The 22,250-nt window shown below is 44.1% G+C and overlaps 2 protein-coding genes across 2 annotated transcripts; one reads left to right on the top strand and one right to left on the bottom strand.

The window, feature by feature from the left end:
- Position 1: 1 nt before the first annotated feature.
- On the top strand, positions 2–13,129 carry LOC146648506 (importin-13-like). Its single transcript, XM_085390293.1, has 21 exons — positions 2–455; positions 933–1,058; positions 1,188–1,828; positions 1,910–2,050; positions 2,165–2,306; positions 2,395–2,561; positions 2,688–2,808; positions 6,853–7,000; positions 7,212–7,393; positions 7,474–7,500; positions 7,671–7,805; positions 9,757–9,903; positions 10,060–10,140; positions 10,224–10,361; positions 10,469–10,565; positions 10,637–10,689; positions 10,771–10,837; positions 10,947–11,005; positions 11,099–11,188; positions 11,313–11,494; positions 12,615–13,129. Exons 1-21 carry the CDS (start codon positions 387–389, stop codon positions 12,706–12,708), a joined length of 2,907 nt encoding a protein of 968 aa, XP_085246419.1. The 5' UTR covers positions 2–386; the 3' UTR covers positions 12,709–13,129.
- Positions 13,130–13,241: 112 nt separating this feature from the next.
- On the bottom strand, positions 13,242–19,871 carry fzr1b (fizzy/cell division cycle 20 related 1b). The gene is made up of 14 exons (XM_085390297.1): positions 19,652–19,871; positions 19,120–19,300; positions 18,897–18,998; positions 18,749–18,812; positions 18,505–18,632; positions 18,212–18,294; positions 17,927–18,110; positions 17,778–17,843; positions 17,588–17,690; positions 17,222–17,403; positions 16,583–16,816; positions 15,333–15,437; positions 13,724–13,816; positions 13,242–13,617 (listed from the first exon to the last, which is right to left on the bottom strand). The coding sequence occupies exons 2-14, from the start codon at positions 19,195–19,197 to the stop codon at positions 13,576–13,578; spliced, it is 1,464 nt and encodes a 487-aa protein (XP_085246423.1). The 5' UTR covers positions 19,198–19,300; positions 19,652–19,871; the 3' UTR covers positions 13,242–13,575.
- Between the last annotated feature and the right edge of the window lie 2,379 nt (positions 19,872–22,250).

The following is a 22,250-nucleotide window of genomic DNA, read 5'->3' as shown; positions in this document are numbered from 1 at the left end:
TCAGGAGCGCCCGTTCGAAGCGCCGTGACACCGAAGTGAACGCGCTCTTTGACAAGTTTTACTGCGCTGTTTATCACTGTGAAAACTAGTCTGCAGTATCAAACAGCTGAATGTGTGTCAGTGTCTTGCTGTGGCTCACAGCAAGGTGGTTGGCTCAGCCACCTCTCAGTTCCCACTGAGGTCAGCGTGTCGTCACGGCTGAGCGCACTGCCCACCTGTGTGCCGCACGGACAGCTGAATGACCCGCTGCGTCCTCTCTCGGCGTTGTCTTGACACACTTTAGAAGACGCCGAATTTTCCTTTAATTTTTTTCCTTAAAAAATCAGGCTTTGAGCTGTAAAGGATATCCAGACGCAACAGTAAAAGAAACCTTCACCCTGTCCCAGATGGAGCCTCCAGGCAACCCGGGAGGCACCCCGGTGGAGCTGGAGTTAACGCTGGAGAATGTGGAGTCGGTAAGTTAGGATATTAGTCAAAACTCGTGCATTTAACTGGGAAGTTTGAGTTATGGAATGGAAACAGCAGCATGTTTTCCCAGGAAGAAAAAGAACTGCAGCACATTCTGCTGATATAAATATGATTTCATACCAAATTAGTGAAACGATTTTTTTTATCATGTAAATAACTGTAGTTTGCTCATCATAGAGAGACTGGGCAAAGTGTAGCATTTGTAATATGATGCCAGTTAGAAGCACCTGCTGTACTAATAATAACTAACACATGTGCTTTGGATTAGTTGCTGTGACAACACATTTTTCAGTAAATTCAAACATTTGGCCATCCAGCATTATTAATGATTATTAGTGGTTGTTGTACATGTTGCCCTGCAAATTTAAAGCCAGTTTTATGTGCTAAAATATTCTCGGCATATCCCTTTGACTTCTTACATCGCTTACTTTGTTCTCTGCACTGGTATGTGTTTCTCCATCCAGGCTCTCTACCAGCTGTACTTTGATCCAGACATGGAGCATAAGAATGTAGCCCAGAAGTGGCTGACCCAGGCCCAGGCCTCTGCACAGGCTTGGCACTTCTGCTGGGCCCTGCTCAGCCCTGACAAGGTCTGTAGTTTTTCCCCTCTTTACCCCCACGCTTCACTTTTCTGTAACAAACATTAGGCACCATAACTTAATACAGCCTGGTTGAATGTGAAACTAAGAGCAGCCGTGTGTGAATGTGTCGCTTTGCAGATCCCAGAGGTTCAGTTCTTCGGTGCCAGCACCCTGCACACCAAGATCTCCCGTCACTGGAGTGACCTCGCTGCAGACCAGCACGAGAGCCTGAGGACGCAACTGCTCAGCCATATCTTGCAGTTCTCTTCTGGGCCTAAAATGGTGCTGACTCGTTTGTGTGTAGCACTGGCCTCTTTGGCTCTTAACGTAATTCCCCAGGCCTGGTCTCAGCCGGTGGCGGACATGGTGAGGGCTTTCCAACCGCACAAACCTGATCCTGAAGATGGCTCTGGAGCAAAGGCCTCTCAGGACCCCCACACACATTGTCTCACTCTGCTAGAGCTTCTCACCGTGCTTCCAGAGGAGTTCCAGAGCAGCCGCTTGGCTCAAGCTCGGCGAGGCCAGCTGAGGGAGGCTCTTGCCGGAGAGTGGGCAGTGGTGTGTCCTCTGCTGCGACAGCTCATGCAGAGCCAGGACTCATCGAGTCAGGTGAAAGAGAAGGTGCTCAAATGCTTGTCTAGCTGGGTGGCGCTAGATGTGCCTTTGGGGGAAATCCAGGAACTGCTCCATGACTGCTTCACCGCGTTGTCCGACCCAGAGCTGTTTGACGCAGCTGTGGAGACGGTAGTTAACGCCATCTCACAGCCCGACTGCCAAAGGTGAGAAGCACAGCTGGATGATTAGGTGATGATGAGTGACATGCAGCATATGGGTGGATGACTCCAAACATTTGTGTGCAGGTACATTAATGCTCTACTGAGCCTGATGCCTCTGGTGCTGGGCCTCTATGACCAACTGAAGACAGCAGCTCAGGATGGGGACATGGAAACCTCACATGGTATCTGTCGAATTGCAGTTGCTTTAGGGGAAACACACTCCAGGTACACAGAGTAGCACACACCTACACACACACTCTACCCTGTACCTGGGCTCCACCATTTGTCTTTTATGTCTGAAATGTTCTTTTATTTCTTACATTTCTTTCCCTGTGACAGAGTTCTGTTGGAACAGGTGGACCACTGGCAAGAATACCTAGCTCTGGTTAACATGATTCTCTTCTGCACCGGCATCCCTGGACACTACCCAGTTAATGAGACCACAAGTTCTCTTACTCTCACCTTCTGGTACACTCTGCAGGTATGGAGAGTGAAGTATTAACGTGTTGTCCATTAGGACAAAAGATTTATACTTCCTTTTTACAAAATCAGCTTGTTATCATTTTTAGGATGACATTTTGTCATTTGAGGAGGAGAAGCAGTCTGTTTACCTGCAGGTTTACAGGCCAGTTTACTTCCAACTGGTGGACGTGCTGCTTCATAAATCCCACTATCCCTCCCAGGAAGAGTACACCTCCTGGTCCCCTGATGACAAAGAGCAGTTTCGTATTTACAGGTGGGTCTGGTGTTAATATTTTTTCTGTTTGATTGAAATTTGGAGGCTGACTTTAATAATCTACACTGATAATCTTTCTTCAACGCCCAAGACCAACTTTACAAATATGTTTTCCTGACTTTGTAGGGTCGACATCTCGGACACTTTGATGTACGTGTATGAAATGTTGGGGGCAGAGCTGCTCAGTAACCTCTATGAGAGGCTTGGCAGACTACTGATGGACCCCCAGCAGTCAGCAGTATGGCAGGTAATGCCCTGAATAACTCCTATTCAGCCGCTTAAAATGAAATTGTATTAACTGAATTTTCATACAATGAGCTTTTGATTTACTTGTAAAAACCACACAACCTTAAAAAAGTAAGTAAGCATTACTCAAGTGATTCAGGTGCTTCAGAAAGCCATTGAGATAAATGGCAAAGAGGTTGCATTCCTCTAAAAACATCACATACATACATATAATACATGCGTATAATAAATAAAGGCAAAAATACAGTTCAGATATTCGTACTTTATTTTTCTCCTTCTAAAGCAGCTGAGACTGCTCATCTGAAAAGTTAATTTACACAAGTGGAGGCAGCAGTTTGAGCTTTTTGTATTTTTCCCTAGATTGTGATCTATCTTGTATACAAGGACCGAGGGGCAGAAAACAGGTCACAAAGCATCGCTTAGTTCCACTTGTGATTATATAAAACCATGTGTGCAGACACTTGTTTAGTTACATTTAAAATCTAAAGGCTTCTTATTCTGAAAGTTTGCAGATTTTTTGGGAGGGTCTTTTTCCTGTTGCATGCAACCCATCGGTCTTTGAAAGATGAATGACTTTGTCATGGCTTTAAAGTAGTCCAGGTGTAAGACATTAACCACCCAAACAAGAGGCAAAGTAATTGAAGTCACTCATAAAAAGAGTAAACTATTATTTTCACAGTGCAATGAACATCTACTTAATAAAAAAAAACGCATAAATAATAAAAGCATAAATTCTTTAATTACATAAATGAGTTACTCATTTGTGTAAGTCAGGAAAGCTACTGGAATTTACAGAGCAGTAATAAACCAGCTTGTCCCAGAGCTGTGCAGGAGAACTGATCAAATCAGCTCAGCTAAACAGCTGCTTCTGTTTTTCCAGCTTCTCACCCTACTCATGAGATTTTATATATTATATATATATATAAATTCCTCGCTTGCCCCTGCAGGCGGTCTATCCTTCAAGCTCGGGTCCTCTACCAGAGGCCTGGGAGCTTGAGGCTCCTGCGCAGTATCTTAGCCGTTCCCAGGACTGCGCTCTTCTGGACAGAGATCTCCGATGTTATTCCCGGGATCTGCTGGAGCCACTTGCCTAGTTTGGGAGTCACCGCACCTAGTGCTCCGATTACCACGGGGACCACCGTTACCTTCACCCTCCACATTTTCTCGAGCTCTTCTCTGAGCCCTTGGTATTTCTGTTCCTTCTTCCTGATGTTGCTGTCATTGGGAACCGCTACATCGATCACTACGGCCGTCTTCTTCTGTTTGTCTACCACCACTATGTCCGGTTGGTTAGCCACCACCATTTTGTCCGTCTGTATCTGGAAGTCCCACAGGATCTTAGCTCGGTCATTCTCCACCACCCTTGGGGGCATCTCCCATTTTGACCTCGGGACTTCCAGGTTATACTCGGCACAGATGTTCCTGTACACTATGCCGGCCACTTGGTTATGGCGTTCCATGTATGCCTTGCCTGCTAGCATCTTGCACCCTGCTGTTATGTGCTGGATTGTCTCTGGGGCATCTTTACACAGCCTGCACCTGGGGTCTTGCCTGGTGTGATAGACCCCAGCCTCTATGGATCTTGTGCTCAGAGCTTGTTCTTGTGCTGCCATGATTAGTGCCTCTGTGCTGTCTTTCAGTCCAGCTTTGTCCAGACACTGGTAGGATTTCTGGATATCAGACACCTCCCATATCTGTTGGTGGTACATACCGTGCAGGGGCCTATCCTTCCATGATAGTGCCTCCTCTTCCTCCTCATTCTTGGGTTTCTGCTGCCTGAGGTATTCACTGAGCACGCGGTCAGTTGGGGCCATCTTTGTGATGTATTCGTGGATGTTCGTTGTCTCATCCTGGACTGTGGTGCTGACACTCACCAGTCCCCGGCCTCCTTGCTTCCGCTTAGTAAACAGCTTCAGGGTGCTGGACTTGGGGTGAAACCCTCCATGCATGGTAAGGAGTTTTCTTGTCTTTATGTCAGTGGCTTCTATCTCCTCCTTTGGCCAGCCTATTACCCCAGCAGGGTACCTGATCACGGGCAGGGCGTAGGTGTTGATAGCCCGGATCTTGTTCTTACCGTTCAGCTGACTCCTCAGGACTTGCCTGACCCTCTGCAGGTACTTGGTGGTTGCAGCTTTTCTAGCGGCCTCTTCATGGTTCCCATTCGCCTGCGGGATCCCCAGGTACTTGTAACTGTCCTCTATGTCTGCAATGTTGCCTTCTGGTAGTTTGATCCCCTCCGTTCTGACTACCTTCCCTCTCTTTGTTACCATCCGACTACACTTCTCCAGTCCCAATGACATCCCGCTGTCATTGCTGTATAGCCTGGAAGTGTGGATCAGTGAATCGATGTCTCGTTCACTCTTGGCATACAGCTTGATGTCATCCATGTACAGGAGGTGGCTGACAACTGCTCCATTCTGTTGTCGGTATCTTTAGCCAGTCTTGTCAATGATCTCACTGAGGGGGTTCAGGCCTATGCAGAACAGCAGTGGGGACAGAGCATCTCCTTGGTAGATCCCGCACTTGATGGTGACTTGTGCTATGGGCTTGGAGTTGGCCTCTAGTGTTGTACGCCACATCCCCATTGAGTTCCTGATGAAGGCTCTTAGGGTCCTGTTGATCTTCTATAGTTCTAGGCATTCCAGGATCCATGTGTGGGGCATTGAGTCATAGGCCTTCTTGTAATCCATCCATCCATTCATTCACTTCCGCTTATCCTTTTCAGGGTTGCGGGGGGTGCTGGAGCCTATCCCAGCTGTCATAGGGCGAGAGGCGGGGTACACCCTGGACAGGTCGCCAGTCTGTTGCAGGGCTAACACACAGGGACAGGCCCTTCTTGTAATCATTCCAGGCAATACATATATATATATACACACATATATATTAGGATTATCTATGAACTAAGCTAAAACTGCAAATTAATCTTTGATGACTGATAAGACTGTAAAAGTTGTTTCACCTGTAGTAATGAACCTGCAGTTATTGCATATGTGTGTTAACTAAATTGTAAATTAGTTCACAAATAGATTTGGTTGTTTCAGTCTGTCCTTCTATAAAACTGTGATGACATGGTGCCGGCCGCTTTAGTGACCCATTCTTGGTGCTTGCTTCTTAGAACAAAAAATAAGATCTTCCAGGTGTCCATCAGGGGCCGATATTAGTCTTTCTTTGACTGAACAAAAGATTTGTGCTCAGCTGAGCCACCTATAGAGAAAGTGACTGACACTGAAAGGTAGCATTGTTAATGTTGCAGAAGAAAGGACAGCCTCCTTGCTCTCTCCTAGAGCCCACACTTGTTATCTTGAGTGTTCAAGCACTTCAAAGCAGTATTCAGAGCTAACTATAGCACAATTCACCATGATTCACTCCTACTTCATTAAGCATTAGGAATAGAGAACTGAAGTAAATAGCATGTTTCACTGAGTATTAGGGATATTGTTATTGTTTTAATTATTCAGTTGTACTTATGATTTAGAGGAATAAGTCTGCACCTTTACAACTGCTGTGAGTCAGACCATTCAAAATAATCTCATCTTTTGAGCCTTATAGTCAATAGTTGCTTTTACATAACTTGTTTTAACAGATCTATTAAACATATTACAGCTCCTGAATGTGTGGCTTGTTATCTGACTGTGTGTGTAACAGACTGTTTGTTTCTATCATCTCAGCTTAGTTGTGTTTAAGAGCTTTTACAAACATCGTGTTTTACCAGTTGTTGAAGTAAATTCTTACTTTATTTTCATTCTTTTTTTATTTTGATTGCTGTGTGTCTTTTTTTTTTTTTCAAATTACAAGTTTTATTGTGATATGCACAGTAAAGAGACATCCTTTACTGTCCACAACAGATGCCAAACAGAAAAATCCACATATAAAATAAATGAATACAATAAATTATCATTAAAAAAACAATTATAAAAACAGCAAGAAAGTTTAATTATACAAATAAAATAAAAGAATCTGAGCTGCTAAGCTAGTTCTATATATATTCAATTTGGAATGCTTCATGTCGTCTCTAACACCAGACTTTGTTTATTTCCATCTCCAGGACACTGAGGCGCTGTTGTTTGGCTTCCAGTCCATAGCTGAGACCATAGACGTGAACTACTCTGATGTTATTCCCGGTCTGATTGGTCTGATCCCCAGAATCAACATCAGCAACATTTTGCTAGCCGACACTGTGATGTACACAATAGGTACAGTGTATGTTCAGACACCTGCATGATATTGTCCTTGTTCATAGTAAGAAGTTATGCCTATTTTAAAAGAAAATTCTTATTTTCTCTTTTTCTTGCTTAGTCTGTGGTAACAGATCTTTGGTTGCTCGGCTCTCTTTTACGATCGTAGATTTGTGATTGTGATTTGTGTTTATGCTCAAATGGAAATTTAACATCCCTCGTCGAACAGGCTCACTTGCTGAGTGGCTGGCTGACCACCCGGTGATGCTGGGTGGCATATTGCCTATGGTGCTTCAGGGCCTTGCAAAGCCAGAGCTGTCTGTGTCTAGTGTATCTACACTGAAGAGGATCTGCAGGGAGTGCCGGTATGACCTCGGCCCCTACGCTCAGGACATCCTGACGGTGTCACAGGTCAGACACAGAGAAATACACAGCAACACGTAATCAGGGTTTTTAAACCATGTGGTGATTTGTTTACTGTGTTTTTGTAGGATGTACTGGTTAAAGAAGTCCACAAGGTGAGTTCTTAACCTTAAACAGTCACAGTTACTTTGAAACACAGACCATATCACCTCCCTGTCAGAGGGTGGAATTTATTGTGTGTGTGTGTGTGTGTGTGTGTGTGTGTGTGTGTGTGTGTGTGTGTGTGTGTGTGTGTGTGTGTGTGTGTGTGTGTGTGTGTGTGCAGAGCAGCCAGTGCATGTGGCTGATGCAGGGTTTGGGTTTCCTGCTGTCTGCCCTGCCATCAGAGGAGATTTTAGGGAGACTGCACTCACTCATCACGCCTCACATCCAGCAGCTGGATACACTGGCCCAGCAGGAGGTAAATGTAAAAATAATAATAATTATATGCTTTAGTAAATTGATGTTTAAAAAAAAATACAGGAAATGCTATAGTTTACAATTCTTTGTAAATCCAGTTGAATATAGAACATCCTGAAGCCTTTGAGAAAAAGTAAGAGCAGCAGTATTTGTATATTTTCTACAGAATATTAGTGTCTGGTTTATTTTGAGTGTGTTTGTATATGTGTAAATGTGGGCGGGTGGGGGTGGGGTAGTATTGTAATAGTCTGTAATGGTTTATTCCAGTGTTTTCTGTATAGGGTGACCAGTCTTAATAACACATAGCAGACAAAACACCATCACTTACCTATTAGTATAAATTCTCAATGTTCAATCCACGTTTCAGCTACAAACCGTCATCAGTGCAATTTGAGTGAAACCATATCGATATGCAGTCATGTGAAAAACTAAGTCCATCCTTAATACAACCACAGGAATTAAAGTGACAGGTACTGCTAAGTGCTGCTAATCACATCATCGTGTGATTAGCTGATCATCAGCAAGTGTGAGCACCTCTATAAAAGCAGCAGGTTTGGCAGTTTGCTGCTCTGAAACATTCAGGTGTGTGCTAACACAACGGCAAACACGAAAGCAGCCAGCAATAATCTTAGAGAAGCAATTATAGCTGCCCATCAAGACTATTTCCAAACAATCTGACGTCCGTCATTAAACAGTGAGAACGATTATTCACAATCTGAAAAAATTGAATTTAACAAACCAATGCAATTCTAGAACAATGTCCTAATTCAAACAAACAATGTTTGGCCATAGAGCACATCATCATGTTTGTCAAAAAACAAACACAGTATATCAGCACAAATACCTCATACCAGCGCTAAAGCACGGTGATGGAGTGATGATTTAGGCATGTTTCACACCTACAGGACCATGCAGAAGTCAATGAGTCGACCATGAACTCGTAGGCATACCAAAGTATTCCAGAGACAAATGTGAGGCCATCTGCCTGACAGCTAAAGCTTGGCCCAACCTGTGTCATGCAACAGGACAATGATCCCAAACACAGCAGCAAATCTAAAACAGATTAACTGCAAAAGGAAAGAATCAAGGTGCTTCAGTGTCTGTGGACACTGAAGCACCTTGATTCTTTCCTTATCTCTGCATTGCACGATAGATACAGATACATACAGTTGTACTGATAATTATACTGGTAAGCTTCTATTATATAAAGCATAGTACTGTATTTTTTTGGCAAGTCTCGTCCTTTATTTTAACAGTGAAAATTCTTACATTGTAACTGATACAAATGTGATACTGAATCAACAATTACAGAAGAGGTGCTGGTGCCTACGAATTGTTTGGGTGACCTTGCTGTTTTTTTAATGCTGGTGACAATTTGGTCTGAAGTAAAAGAGATATTAGTGTGATTAGTTTGATTAGTTCATCATTTACTTCATGAGAGAAAAAAGAAGAACTTTCTGTTTTTCTGAAGCAGCTCTGCGTCTGAGTGTTTTTTTTAAATTCAAACTGATGGGGGCAACCCCACAGCTGTCATCACATTTTGATTGCACTGTTGCACAATCCTGCGTGAATGTGACATCAGCGTTTTTCCACTCACGTCCTCCCTCCAGTTTAAAGCACTGACAAACAAGTGAAAACACCGATGAAAGTGCACAAACAGTCATTTGTTATATAACATATCCACATTTAGAAAGAGTAACAATGCTTCCTTTGCAAATAGAGCACAGCATGTAATCCAGAGTTGTTAGAGTACAGATAAAATGCATTTCGATGCACAGTTTGTCAGTTAAGATGTTAAAAACATCTTTTCACACTCAGATTCTTAACACAGCTTTTACAGTAACAGCAGCGGCTTCACTCTGACACTTGACAGTTACTTGTCCTTTATTTTTTAAGCTTTTCAAGCTTTGTGCTGTACATATCAGACCCATGTACCTTCTCTCTCCCCACAGCTGAATCCCACTAATAAACAGAGCATCATCCACATTGTGGGGATGCTGGCCAGTCTCTTTACCACTCTGGACATCAATCGGCAGGCAGACTGCTTAGAGGGAGCAGCCAGCTCCAGACTCCCAGTCCCCCAGAGCACGCAAAACCCAGTAAGTTCAGAGGAAAAACAACAGCTTGATTAGCAGAGAACAGTTAGAAAACCCCACTATGCCTGTGGGTACAAAGTGTTAAAGTTCATATATAGAACTTCTTATGCTAATATTTTTTAATTAAAAACTATTCTTTTCTTTTTTTCGTAAACTTAGGTGGTCGTTGTGCTACAACAAGTCTTCACTTTGATCCAGACCATCCTCAGCAAATGGCTCCATGACTCGGAGGTGGTAGAGGTAGGAGGGTTTTCACCTCTTGCATAAACGTGTGTATGTGTGTTTCATGACTCACACATGCCCACTGCGCCCCCCTCTACCAGGCAGTGTGTGGGGTTTTTGATAAATCAGTTCGAACCCTCCTACATGATTTTGGACCCATGGTTCCTCAGCTGGGAGAGATGCTGGGGGAGATCTATAGCGCCTTCCCACAAGCCTCGGCTTTGGACCTGGCTCGGCAGGTACACCTCCGCATACACAGGCCAGAGTTAAAGTATTACTCCTCTGACTCTGACACAGACTCTCGCAGGCTCAGATGTCAGTCTCTTTGTTTCTGTATGTTTTAAAGATGGTTCACATATTTGCTGGAGAGGAGCATCACATCCCTCACATCAGAAGCCTCACTGAAGTGTTAACATCCACCACGCTCACTATATTTCAGCAAGGTAAAAAGAGGCTGCGTGGAAATGCACCTGTTTTGAATCAGGGCTTTTCTTACCGTGTGCTTGCTCGGCAGGTCCGAGAGATCATCCTGACATTGCTGAATCGTTTATGGACCTTCACGCCCAGGTTGGTGGAAGCCGTGCGAGTTTAGGAGCGTCTAAGAAATTCATTGTTTGACTACAACACCCATGTCTTCTCGTCTGTTAGATTCTTAAAAGGAAGCCTGATTTGTATCTGTCTGAGCAGTTCGATGTGAAAGCACTGTTTTACTGTGGTGAGTATCACCGCATGCTCATGAAAAGAAAATTTTACATTGTTTTTACAGTTCCTGCAAAAGTGCCTTTGTGTGAGTCACTCGCTGAATCAGTCATGTTTGTCTGCAGGGATTCTGTCACTCAAGTTTCCAGAGACACCCACAGTAAAAGCTGCCAGCCAGTTCTTTGTAAGCTGAGGCAAAAAATGTGCAGACTTTCATATAACATCATGTTTCTTGTCAGAACTGAATTTCTCACCTTTTCTACCCTATTCCTGGCAGACAGAGTTCCTGAGTCGCTGTAAAGACATGCCCTCATTTGGTGATGTGCTGCAGAGGGATGGAAAGCTCCTGACAGAGACCGTTCTGCAGGTAAACTAGTGACAGTATCGGAGCGTCCACCTCAATTCGTTAAACCCATGGGTTTCTTTTTTCATTCTGGCACTGAATTTGTCTTTTAATGCTAACATATTGTACATTTTTCCTCCTCTCTCAGGCGGTTGGAGGTGAGTCTCCCAGCAGTCTGACGGAGCACTTCTCTGAGGTGCTGCTCAATCTAAGCAGGCACTGCCCGGCCCTGCTGTCTCAGTGGCTCAAAGAAACACTGCAGACCCCAGGGTTCCCCTGTGCCCAGCTCACTGCAGAGCAGAAACACACCTTCAGTCAGCAGCTTCTAAGGTAAAGTACAGCACCAAGTGGTAGAGAAGTATTACCTATTCGATTAATGGACAAGTTGTTTATTGTTTTGTAGTTTTTCCTCTGTTCTCCACCACCGTGGTTTCTAAATCAGTCAAGATATGACTTAAGAGCAGAGGTTCAGCTTTAATTCGAGGGTTTAACACATTTTGAATGTAACCAGTGGTTTGCGCCTTGTTGTAAATCCTCTGCATTTCCACTCATGAAAGTGTGTCTTGATTGTAGACATTGAGAATGCTGTCGAGTCGTTTTTCCTGACCATGAAAGTATTTAGTCATCATGTGGTCTTCTGGTGTCGGTTAGCTGTCCAGTGCATTCCTCTGCTTTTTAAAAATAAACCATACAGTAGATTTTACACCTCTCAAAGTTGTTCTCTCTCTGATAGGTTTATTTAAGTTTTTCAGCCTAATGGTGTCCTCACCAACTTGCACAGACTTCTTGTGCTTCATATTTAAAATTACAGTCAAAAGATATAAAATACAAAGTCAACTTCAGATAATCTGTCTGCTTCACTTGTCATGAAATAACAATGAAACAAGCCTCACCTGACCAGGATACTGCTGTCAGTCAGTTTCCAATCTCTCTTTGAGCCTCTAAAAATGGCTGTAATTAATAAAGAGTGAATGCAAAACGTTTATAAGACCCCTCGAATTAAAGCTGAAAGTCTGCCTTTTAATCACATTTAAAAGGCACATTTAAAATCCACTGTGCTGGCATTCAGAGGCAAAACTGCAAAAGCTGTATCGTCCAAGAGATCATGGACCTAAGTGTAATGTTCATCGATGGCAAAATGGAACAAAACAGACTTGGTGTTTGTATACATTAAAAATAATTGTTAATAACAAAAACGTTTTAAATGTGTTGTCTGTAGTTTTGCTGTGTTACAAACTTGTTTCATTCCACGATAAAGACACAAAAGTATCGGCATGTAATGTGAACGCATTCGAAACATTACTGATGCCAAATTAGGATGTGAGACATGACTTTATGATATTTGGCCCATTTATAAAATGACATTTTATGATCAATGAGCTTTGGAGATGATTTCAAATACAAATCTGTCCAACAGCAAAATCTGTTCTCTTTTTTTTCCCTCTCTAAGGGAACAAACCAACAAGCGTCGCGTTAAGGAGATTGTGAAGGAGTTCGCTTTGCTCTGCCGAGGTCCGCAGGGCTCTGGATACTCAGATTACTAGTCGGAGCTGCCAGCGTTGCATCCGACTTCCTCACCGGGTCTTTGAGAAAGGCCCACGGCTCATCCTCGTTTTCAGAAACGCTTTGGTTCTAAATGAGACTTAAGAAAGCACGACTGGAAAACAAGACGCTCCCACAGACACACTGAGTGGACACTTATGAGATAATCGATTCTCTGTGCGACATATTTTTTAATAAAATATCCAAAGCAGGATAAAATGAGATAAGAGTCAGGGTGGCATTTTCGTATCTATAGGCAGGAATGCGCAAGGTTCCAAACCTGTGCTTCGTGTCTATGAACACTGACAAAACAACAATAAACACATGAAACTCTGCTGCAGCCACCTGAGCAACCGGTCGTGTTTGTTCACTTATTTGTGGTTCCCTCTTCTGTTGCATACTGCTGTAGATCATATTCACACATTATCTAATGAAAGAAAACCACCCAGGTCAGGCTTTATCTTCTCTCTGTTACAAAGGAGCGCCTCTTAAAAACATCTTACATTACATTATTTAGCTTAGAACTCTTGCACAGGTGTACTTCTGCTGATAGATAAGAAAACGACTTGATCACTTTTCACAACGGGAAAAAACAACAACAAAAAAAAGAACGAGATCAACTTGATAAGCAGACAACAAATTGTGACAAAAGACTGCTGTTTCTGTGTGTGTGTTATTTTTTTCTGGAATCGGTGACATCACTGTGAGGGATGGCAGTTGTCCGTCGAAGTTTTGCCTCCATCCTTTTGTAGAAAAGGATGAGAGTTTGTGCGGCGAGGCTAGTCTGAGTGTCGTTGTTTGACTCTGTGTATTACAGCCACACCCCGGCAGGCTCCTCCAGAGGACCGTCCCGACCCCCGGGCCGTTTACTATCGTATTCTCGTGAAGAGGTTAAGTACTGACTTTGATTCCTGGGAAGAGAAATGCATCAAAACAGTGTGAAGCACATTGAAATGCATCAAGTTTTACTCATTTTCAGAAATTAAGAATATAAAGTTCTCGGATAATTTACTCTACCTTGGTACAGCGCGTCTTACTGAAGACGTTCCAGAATCGTAGTGTCTCGTCTCCCGCTCCTGTAACGATGGCCTCCCCGTCTGGTGACACAGCCTGAGAGCGCAGAAAAAATGTGGCATGTGAGAGATTTAACAGGACAGTTACAAAGACAGTTTTGAGATCCTTTAATATTCTCAAAATGTTTTTGATTTACATGCACTGAATGCAGTAAGAACAACAGCACAGGCATGAGCTTTAACTGGTGCGAAGACATACTATAAAATCAGCTTCTTTACTTATATAATACCACAAATTACCTCTTTATTACTGTGAAAAATAATGCAACAGTGAAGTGTGGAATTCACTAATGGAAGCAGACCGCAGGATTTAAGTGCATCCCTAGTTTAATGTCCATTAAATGTAACACAGAGTGATTCTTGCACAGTTTTACTTCGGCATGTTGCTACTAGGGATGGGTATCGTTTAGGTTTTATCCGATACCGGTGCCAAACCGGTACTTTTGAAACGGTGCCGGTGCTCAAACGGTGCTCAAACCGGTGCTTAATGAATGGAGAACACAAACTTTGTCCAAAAACCTCTCATGTTCAGCTGTTTTTTGTAAAAAGATAACAATGTTAGCCTTTTCTGCAGCTATGGGGCATATATGGTATCACTCTTGGCTGGAAGCAATGCTTAAACAATGGAAAAAAACACAAACTTTGTCCAAAAACCTCTCATGTTTAACTGTTTTCCACTTTTTCTTTGGTCATTTTAGCCTTTTTGGCCAGGGTGAAGGGAGTATCTGCCATCAAACAAGAAGACAGCCGCATGTAACTACGACGGTGTTTGCTAGTTCACCTTACATGCATTAATGTAATAACGTGGTTAGCCTACTCAACGTAAATTACACTCGAACAACATGAAGTTACTCAAGCAGAGAAGAACGGCTGCTACCATCATCATCCTCATCATTTCTGCTACACTGGGAGGGCTAGGGGCCAGGACTCTATTCTTCGGGTTTTTGGGGGATGTTGCTCCGGGTCCGATAACAGGCAACCCACCCGCAGTAGATGTGCACGGAGTGAGGTCTCGCAGCAAGCTATCAAATATGGCGCATTTCTCGGCTTTTAAAAACAACGCTATGCGTCGCCAGGTGTTTCACCAGATTCGGGGTGTTACCTCCTTTGACAGTATCACAGTATCAGCTTAAAGCACTTGTTGCAGGCTGTTGAGTTTGCATCTTTTGCTGTGAAGTACAGCCAGACTTTGACCGCTTTGCCTTGGGCATTTTTAATCTGTAGCTCTGTTCTAACAGAATGTACGTACCTGGGCCCGCCTACTATCCTCGGAAACGTAAAATGATTGGCTAGAATCTAAAGTGTATCACAGCTCAGGAAAAAAAGCACCGAAATAAAGCACCGAAATGTGCGCTGCTTTTCGGTCTGGTTACTACCGTTTATGTCAGAACCGGTGCCATAATGGCACCGGACACCGGTACCCATCCCTAGTTGCTACACACTGAATTAAAATGTATTCCAACGCTAGAAGTGTGTAAGTTATCAAAGTGCAACTATCTAGTTACATCAGTGCTGAACATGCACAGTGATTCATTTAGAACGTGTAATCATACCAGATACAGGACTCTGTAGGAGTGTCCCGTCAACTTGGCCACCTGTGTCAGCGATGGATACTTCCACACCAGAATCTGGTTCTGAGAGTAGCCGTGTGTGCTCACCTGCAAACAAAGAGCAGCATTGCAGTTACCACTTTGCAGTTGGATGCTTCTGCCAAGCACTCAAGGGGGAGCTTCCAACCATGTCCCATCCTGATTTATTGTATAATAAATATATAAATTGATGATTTTGTAAAAAAAAAAAAAATGTAATAAGCAAACAACACAGATCGTCATCAGTTTAGCGTCTGATGCGGTACTGATGTTCCTGAGTGGAACGGTACTTAAACATAAGCAGTGTATGAATTCTTGATTTTTTTTTTATGCAGACATAGTGATCTTTGAACAGCAAAAGTAAAAAAGGAAGTTAAACACCACTTTTATTGGAGATTATGTATCGGAATTTCAGGAGCAGGACCACGCCTCCAAACACGAGGTTCCCCTAGTTCTGCAAGCTGATCATTCTCGTTTACGTGCCCCACCCTCCCTCCCTCCTTGTTCTCCATTCTTCAACTTCTTCACTTCTATTTAGTGCATAGGGATCTGCCAGGCCCGGGAGCCATCGCCAGTCCCCTTCGATTCCTTCCCCAAACCGCAGCTCAATTCATGTCAAAGCTTTCACTTTTTCCTGCTAAAACGCTGTCAAACATAAATGAGGACGTGGGCCCAGCTAGTGAAATGAAATTTCAGACCACATTTGGATGGTTATGCTCTTTCCAAGAAAACACCAGTGTAAGACGATAATATTGGAATTTAATAACATACTGCAGAAGTCTTTATTAGTTTGAAACACCTTCAACATACTGCTCACTTCAATTTGCAACCATCTCTGGACGTCGAGCGTAACTAAGCTGTTTTAATTCAGGGTTTTGTCATGTGTGCACAGTAGAAACGCCTTTCAAGTATCATGTAATTCAATACAAAACCAACACCGGCTAGTATGAAAACTGACCATGACTCAGCACATCAGGGGTCGCAGTTCCAGCTAAACCAAACGCTGCATTACACAACACAGGTGCAATGTGCGCATTAGTAACTGGCTCTATATTAAGCTGTCCAAACGGGATCTGTTTTGCTAATTTAATGTTTGAGCTACTGTTTTCACAAAGTGGGTCTAACTAGCTTGATGAAATCATCTATAGCCAGACGCTGCTGTGCTGACGTCACGTCTTAAGAGTGTTGGGCAGTGCGTGTCTGCGTCTCCTCACCAGTTCGTTGGCGTGTTTGGACCAGGCCAGGTTGCAGACCTGGGAGCCGGTGTCTGTGCTCTGCAGAGCCTGACCCGTCAGCGTGTTCCAGAAACGCAGGCAGCGGTCGGCCGTGCCTCCGCCTGACGCCAGCAGCCCGTGTTGGTGCGGAGACCAGGCGATGGCTTTCACTGCTGCCAGGTGGTCACTGTACTGCTGCACAGGGAGAAGGCTGGAGCTGTTCCACACCAGTAACTGTTCAAAAGGCAGGAAGAGGTCAGTAAGGAGAGCTTTGAGTTTAACTCTTTCTTCCATAAAGACCCTTAATGAAAAGTTTTGACACCTCAGTTTATGCCAATAAAAACATGCTGTGACAGCCATTAGAATCATTTCCATGGGTAACTCCATGGGCAGAGACCACCCTCGATATTTTCTAGTGTAAACCCAGTCAATTTGTTTTATAAGGAGGCAGAAATATAAAAGAGACCACTCAGTTCAGAACAAAAATTCAAGGGCTACTCCTAGAAGAGGCTAAAGAGGTACGAACAGCTGCTTTAAAATATATAGATATCAATACAGCTTGAATTTGCTTACTTTGAACCTTTACCTAGATTCTAACCTAAAACTTTCCTTAAGTATGTGCTGTTTTAGTCGCCTCACCTTGTTGTCGTTGCCTCCAGATGCAAGGTGCTGGTGATCGGGGGACCATTTGAGACCGCACACTTCCTGTCTGTGACCTTGCAGCCTTCTCTCAGCAGAAGGCGGCGTTCTGACGTCCCGCTGTAGGATCACTCGGTCTCGACTGCCAGAAGACAACTGCTCCCCATTCCACGCCAGGGCACCTTGGGCACACAGGGTAGGTTCTCTTACTCTCATGCCCCAGATAAAGAGAGCTGAGCATGAGCTTAAAGGCTCAGAGCGACGGTAGTTCCTGAAACCACTACCAGCAGCAGGATAAACGGCTTCTCAGCGAGAGATGCACAAATCACATTTGACTGAATTCACTTCGCTCCTGCTCGGACTGACCTACTCTGGCTGAGTGGCCCTCCAAACTGGTCAGCTTCCTCCCTCCTGCTGCATCCCACACCTGAACGTAACCTTTGTGCGTCCCGACGGCGACCAGGCTCCCCTAAAACACGAGCAACCCAAACATTATTGTTCTCCTGTCTGTACTCTCCTCTCTCATGCCACACACAAGCAGCAGTCGCTTGCTCACCCTCTCGTTCCAGCACACTGACGTAACAGAGTCTCCGTCCACTGAAAGGTCACACAGCCTCGTCACCTGTTTAAACACAAAAATAAGCACTTCCAGAACTCCTTATCTGCAGCGCACCTCTTTAAAATCTAACCCACACCCCCACTTACCTGGCTAGTGCAGGCACTCCACAGGTAGACGCAGGCTCCCAAACCAACACTCAGCAGGTTGCCTGCTGACCAGTCCACCAGGTTGAGGTAGAAGTCATCCTGCAGCTCCGGAGCATCGAGCACTTTGAAGGGGATCTTGGAGATCTTTCGGGCTGGTTTGCGGGGAGAGCGGAGCAGCTTGTGACTACAAGAAACAAAACATGGAGACGTTAAACCCCTCCTCCTGAAAAAAGCACGGCTCAAACACCTGATGAGTGAGCAGCATGTGTGTGAGACATTTCATACCTTTTGTTACTAAGTGGAGAAAGAGAGTATGGTGAGACTTCACTGTCATTATCAAAAGGCACTCTCTTAGTGTGGACAGTGTACTGCAGAGAGGAAACAGAACCACAGTTACAAACTGCCACCAGGTTTTGGTACGGACGTTGTCTCTTATGGCCAACTTGAGTCAAAAATAACAGCATAATACATGCGTGAAATGTTTATGACAGCCGCATGTAAATATCACACTGACAGCCCACGGGAGGAGTCGCTTTAAATTCACTTTAATGGCCACCCACACCCCCGTTGTCATTTACCCTAAAAAGACTGTGAGAGTCCTGCGAGAGGACTGCATGCCGCCGGTCTTCCGTGTGAGGGTCTGGCACCGTCTCGATCCCGGCCCCCAGCAACTCATTCCTCAACAGGGCAGCATAGGCCACAGCATCTGGAGGGGCGGCAGTGAGAGCGGTGATGAAAATGCTCGTGTTAGAGGTGCAGATCTGGACTTTAAATGATTGTTATAACACATTTGCATAACAAATAATAATAAAGACTTCTGACCTTTGCTTGAGTCTGAAGTGGCGTCCTTTGCTTTATGGTTCTGACTGGGAGAGCGACAGTTCTCCTGTCAAGAAAGTGAAAGGTATGTCACCACTGGCCTGGATTACTGAGCTGTCACTGTTAGTTTAACCAAACGAACACCTCTCACATTGGCATAGTGGAAGTTGATGCTCCAGTTGCTTCCAGCTCGAGTAGGGATGAAGCGGTCCCCTGACTTCACACTGACAGGACTGCAGGTAGCACTCAAACACTAGGATGAACGTAAGAGATAAGCAGTCCACTAAAGATCAGTGCTAATAAAAAACAGCACACTCACACGAGAAGACTGCAGCCGTGCTGAAACGTGTTAACTATCGCTCTCTATTCCTCACCTTGGTCAGGCGGGCCTCTGCGGGCAGGTTCTGGTGGTTGATTTGCCTCAGCAGCCGTCTCTCGTACTCTTGGTCCATTTCTTCGGGGATGACGAGCAGCAAGCCCCCTCTGCTGCTCTCCCCGCCCCCCTTTAAACCTCCGCTCCCTCCCGGTAAGGAAATCCGCAGTGTATCCCCATGTCTGTGTAAGAAACGGCTCAGCTTATTTCACAGCAGAACCCATCCAGAACACAATGTGCGCTATCCAAAGACACGCGCACACACGCACACACACAAGTAGCTTATTCGGCTAACAAACCAAACGGCCTGGTTAGCCTGGCGTCATCGTCTAAGCTCAGCTGGTTTAAACATACACGACTGAAAAGCCAATTCCGCTTACGGCGTTCAAAACTAGCTTAAAGCGGGTAGATATGAAGCTAAAATAAAATGCTTCAGGGTGTGCTAATGACAGCCGCACCGTTGTCATGGTATCATGGTCGCGCACACAACAACCAATTTACAAGCAACGCACATCAGCTGACGACTGTCATACCGACTGACACGGCGGCTCAGGTGACCACATCAAACATCATCTCTGTTTGAAAGGATCGGCGCTGAGGCCGGAAGACTTGTTGTTTTCTTCCAAAATCAAAAAAGTAAAAAAAAAAAAAGAAAAAGAAAAATAGCGGTACACCCAAACGCTAACGGGACTCGGTGGTGTTGTTTATGTTCTGGAGCAAGATGGCGACAGCTGTGGAAGAAATTCTTTGGTTGACTTCTGCTGTCTGTGCAGTCAACGCAGTGTGACTCAACAGCGACGCCCGCTGGCGACAGATGTTCACTGCATCGTTGAAGCGTAGCCTGTGATTCCTCGCAAGGACACAAGATGTCGCTGTTGCACTGTAAAATAAAATTACCCGACTCTTTGAATTCCCAATTTATTTGTTGTTCTGTTGTTGTTGTTATTGTTTGGGGGTTTGTTGTTGTTTTGGTTTTTTTCCTTTTTAAAATAGATTATATGAAAGATTTAAGCGAGAGTAGTAGGGAAAACATAAAAAAAAGAATATTGATTAAATGAGTAAAACCTAATTCCAAGAGAAACAACACCTTTAACTTTATTTTATGTGTTTTACACATTTAATCATTAGTCATTGTTAATCTGTCTCCCCCTCTTTCACCTGAGCTCGGTTATCCCAGAGGAGTCTTCCTATTCTTCCTGTTTTTTCTTCCCACCGTCACCAAGTGCATCAGTTAAATTTAATTTTAAAAACATTTTCTTTATTCTATTTATATTTGTTTTAACTGTCACTTACTTAAACGTGCACATATTAAGAAGGAAAATGCAAATTCTTATCTCACACTGGTGTGTAGACACCAGAGAGCTATGTATGAGAGTAATTCTACAGATCTCAATTTTAACCAGTTTTTAAAGCATACGTCTCATATTCACCAGCTGCATGGCCATCAAAAGTTTTTGGGTCAGGCTGTCAGAGTATTGATAGCATATGCTTGGCTAGGGGCCCCTCTGTGAAACTTCAAAGTGAAGTAATCTTACTTTTTCTTTTTTTTTACATCCCTTGGCTTAAAGCAATGGGGGTGGCCACTTTGCAAACTAAAAAGGCAGACAAAGGTCTATTCTCTGGCCTCTTTCATATAATATTTCTGAGCCAAACTGATAAAACAGAGAAAGGAAAACAGCCTTACTATTATGTTGGGGTTTTAATTAGAGTGACTGACATGGTAGAGTGGAGTCGAGGCATTGGCATCTTTGGTTGCACCCTGAGCTGCACGTAGGCTGTCTGCCAAGCTGTTCTCTGACATACTTCGAGACACTCGGTCTTCATTTACATGTCAGCAGATCTGGTGTGGGCCACACAGGCACTGTTTATAGATTGTGTCTAAGTTCCTTTTTGTGTTTCTCTGAATTCTGAAGGGCTTAAACGTCACTTTCGTGTCTCCTTTTCACTGTACTTTTTGTTTCAAATCTCACACCTCTACGCTGTGTAACAGTCTCAAACACGGAGTAAGAATGATGGTAATAAATTACGTCTTTGTGCTTTGCTTAAAAACTACCCTTATGATCTACAACACTTATTTGACAATGTCCTGTGGACAGAAGAGGCAAAAGTTGACCTTGAGCCAAAGGTGGTGCACAGTAACATCCAAACCTCATCACGGTGTGGACTGATTTGTTACCTTGGTAACACAGTAGGATGTCAGCATGTCTGAATTGGAAAATGCAACATTTCTTTACAACACGTCAATAAACTAACCTGAAAACAAGACAGTCAGGTAAAGTGCAAGAACTTCAAAACTGTAGTTAAACTCATTCTTTGCAGTATTTCAGGAAAGAGCCAGAGCTGGTCGGTGCCTCTACACAGGATTTTTCTCCAGTGAGTGAGAGGGTTGCTTCGCTCCTTGGGTCAAGAACGGGCCCTCACTGTTATTAACATTTATGTGCCAATGGCTCAGAGTACCCGGCCTTCTCAGAGTCCCAGAAAAGGGTGCTGGAAAATCCTTGATTGTCCTGCTGGGGCACCTCAGCTGCTCATGAAGGCAATGATAACTGAAACCTGGAAGGGTGTTGATGGGGGAAAGGCCGGCAGAGCTGAACCTGAGTCCTGTTGTGTCAATGGACTTCGGTGATGATGCATAATGAGTGTGTGTCATCCCTGCTGAAGACTACAAGCTGAAGAGCTTTAAGCTTCTCTGTGCAGCCTGGAAACAGGTGAAGCTGTGCCAGACACCTTGACTATGTTTCTACGATTCCAAAGAGTTCCCAGAGTTTTTTCTTGCAACTGTAAAGATCAGAGTAGCAGTTTAGCCATTGCTTTTAACTATCAGAGCCATTACTTTCCAGTGAAGTGAAAGGAACATTTTAATGGGGAAACTATGGGTCCTAGTTTTGATTGTAGATTTTTAGTTTTGCACATCACGTACCCAAACATTGTTGCAGACTCCCATACACCTATTCACACTATGGCACTGCTCAGCGGCAGCAGTTAAGCAGTTACAATCAGAAAGGCGCTGCACAGACCTTTGGGGAACAGCTAAAGTAACACAAAGCAAAAGCGAAGCTGACTCAGCACAAAGTTCCTACTTTCCGATCTGGCCAAGCGCAGCAAGTTGAACTGGAACAAAACCGATCCGCT

The sequence above is a fragment of the Rhamphochromis longiceps genome, linkage group LG18 (assembly GCF_057381845.1).
Source record: "Rhamphochromis longiceps isolate RC_006_pf linkage group LG18, R_longiceps_female_GT1.1, whole genome shotgun sequence".
NCBI lineage: Eukaryota > Metazoa > Chordata > Actinopteri > Cichliformes > Cichlidae > Rhamphochromis > Rhamphochromis longiceps.
This window is presented reverse-complemented; position numbering and strand designations above follow the sequence as displayed.

Coding starts and splice junctions, on each gene's coding strand:
- LOC146648506 (XM_085390293.1), top strand. CDS start 387: ATGGAGCCTCCAGGCAACCCGGGAGGCACCCCGGTGGAGCTGGAGTTA. Junction 1,829..1,909: donor TCACAGCCCGACTGCCAAAG/GTGAGAAGCACA, acceptor ATTTGTGTGCAG/GTACATTAATGCTCTACTGA. Junction 9,904..10,059: donor CCCAGAGCACGCAAAACCCA/GTAAGTTCAGAG, acceptor TCGTAAACTTAG/GTGGTCGTTGTGCTACAACA.
- fzr1b (XM_085390297.1), bottom strand. CDS start 19,197: ATGGACCAAGAGTACGAGAGACGGCTGCTGAGGCAAATCAACCACCAG. Junction 18,813..18,896: donor TCAACTTCCACTATGCCAAT/GTGAGAGGTGTT, acceptor CTTTCTTGACAG/GAGAACTGTCGCTCTCCCAG. Junction 17,404..17,587: donor GGGCCACTCAGCCAGAGTAG/GTCAGTCCGAGC, acceptor TGTGTGCCCAAG/GTGCCCTGGCGTGGAATGGG.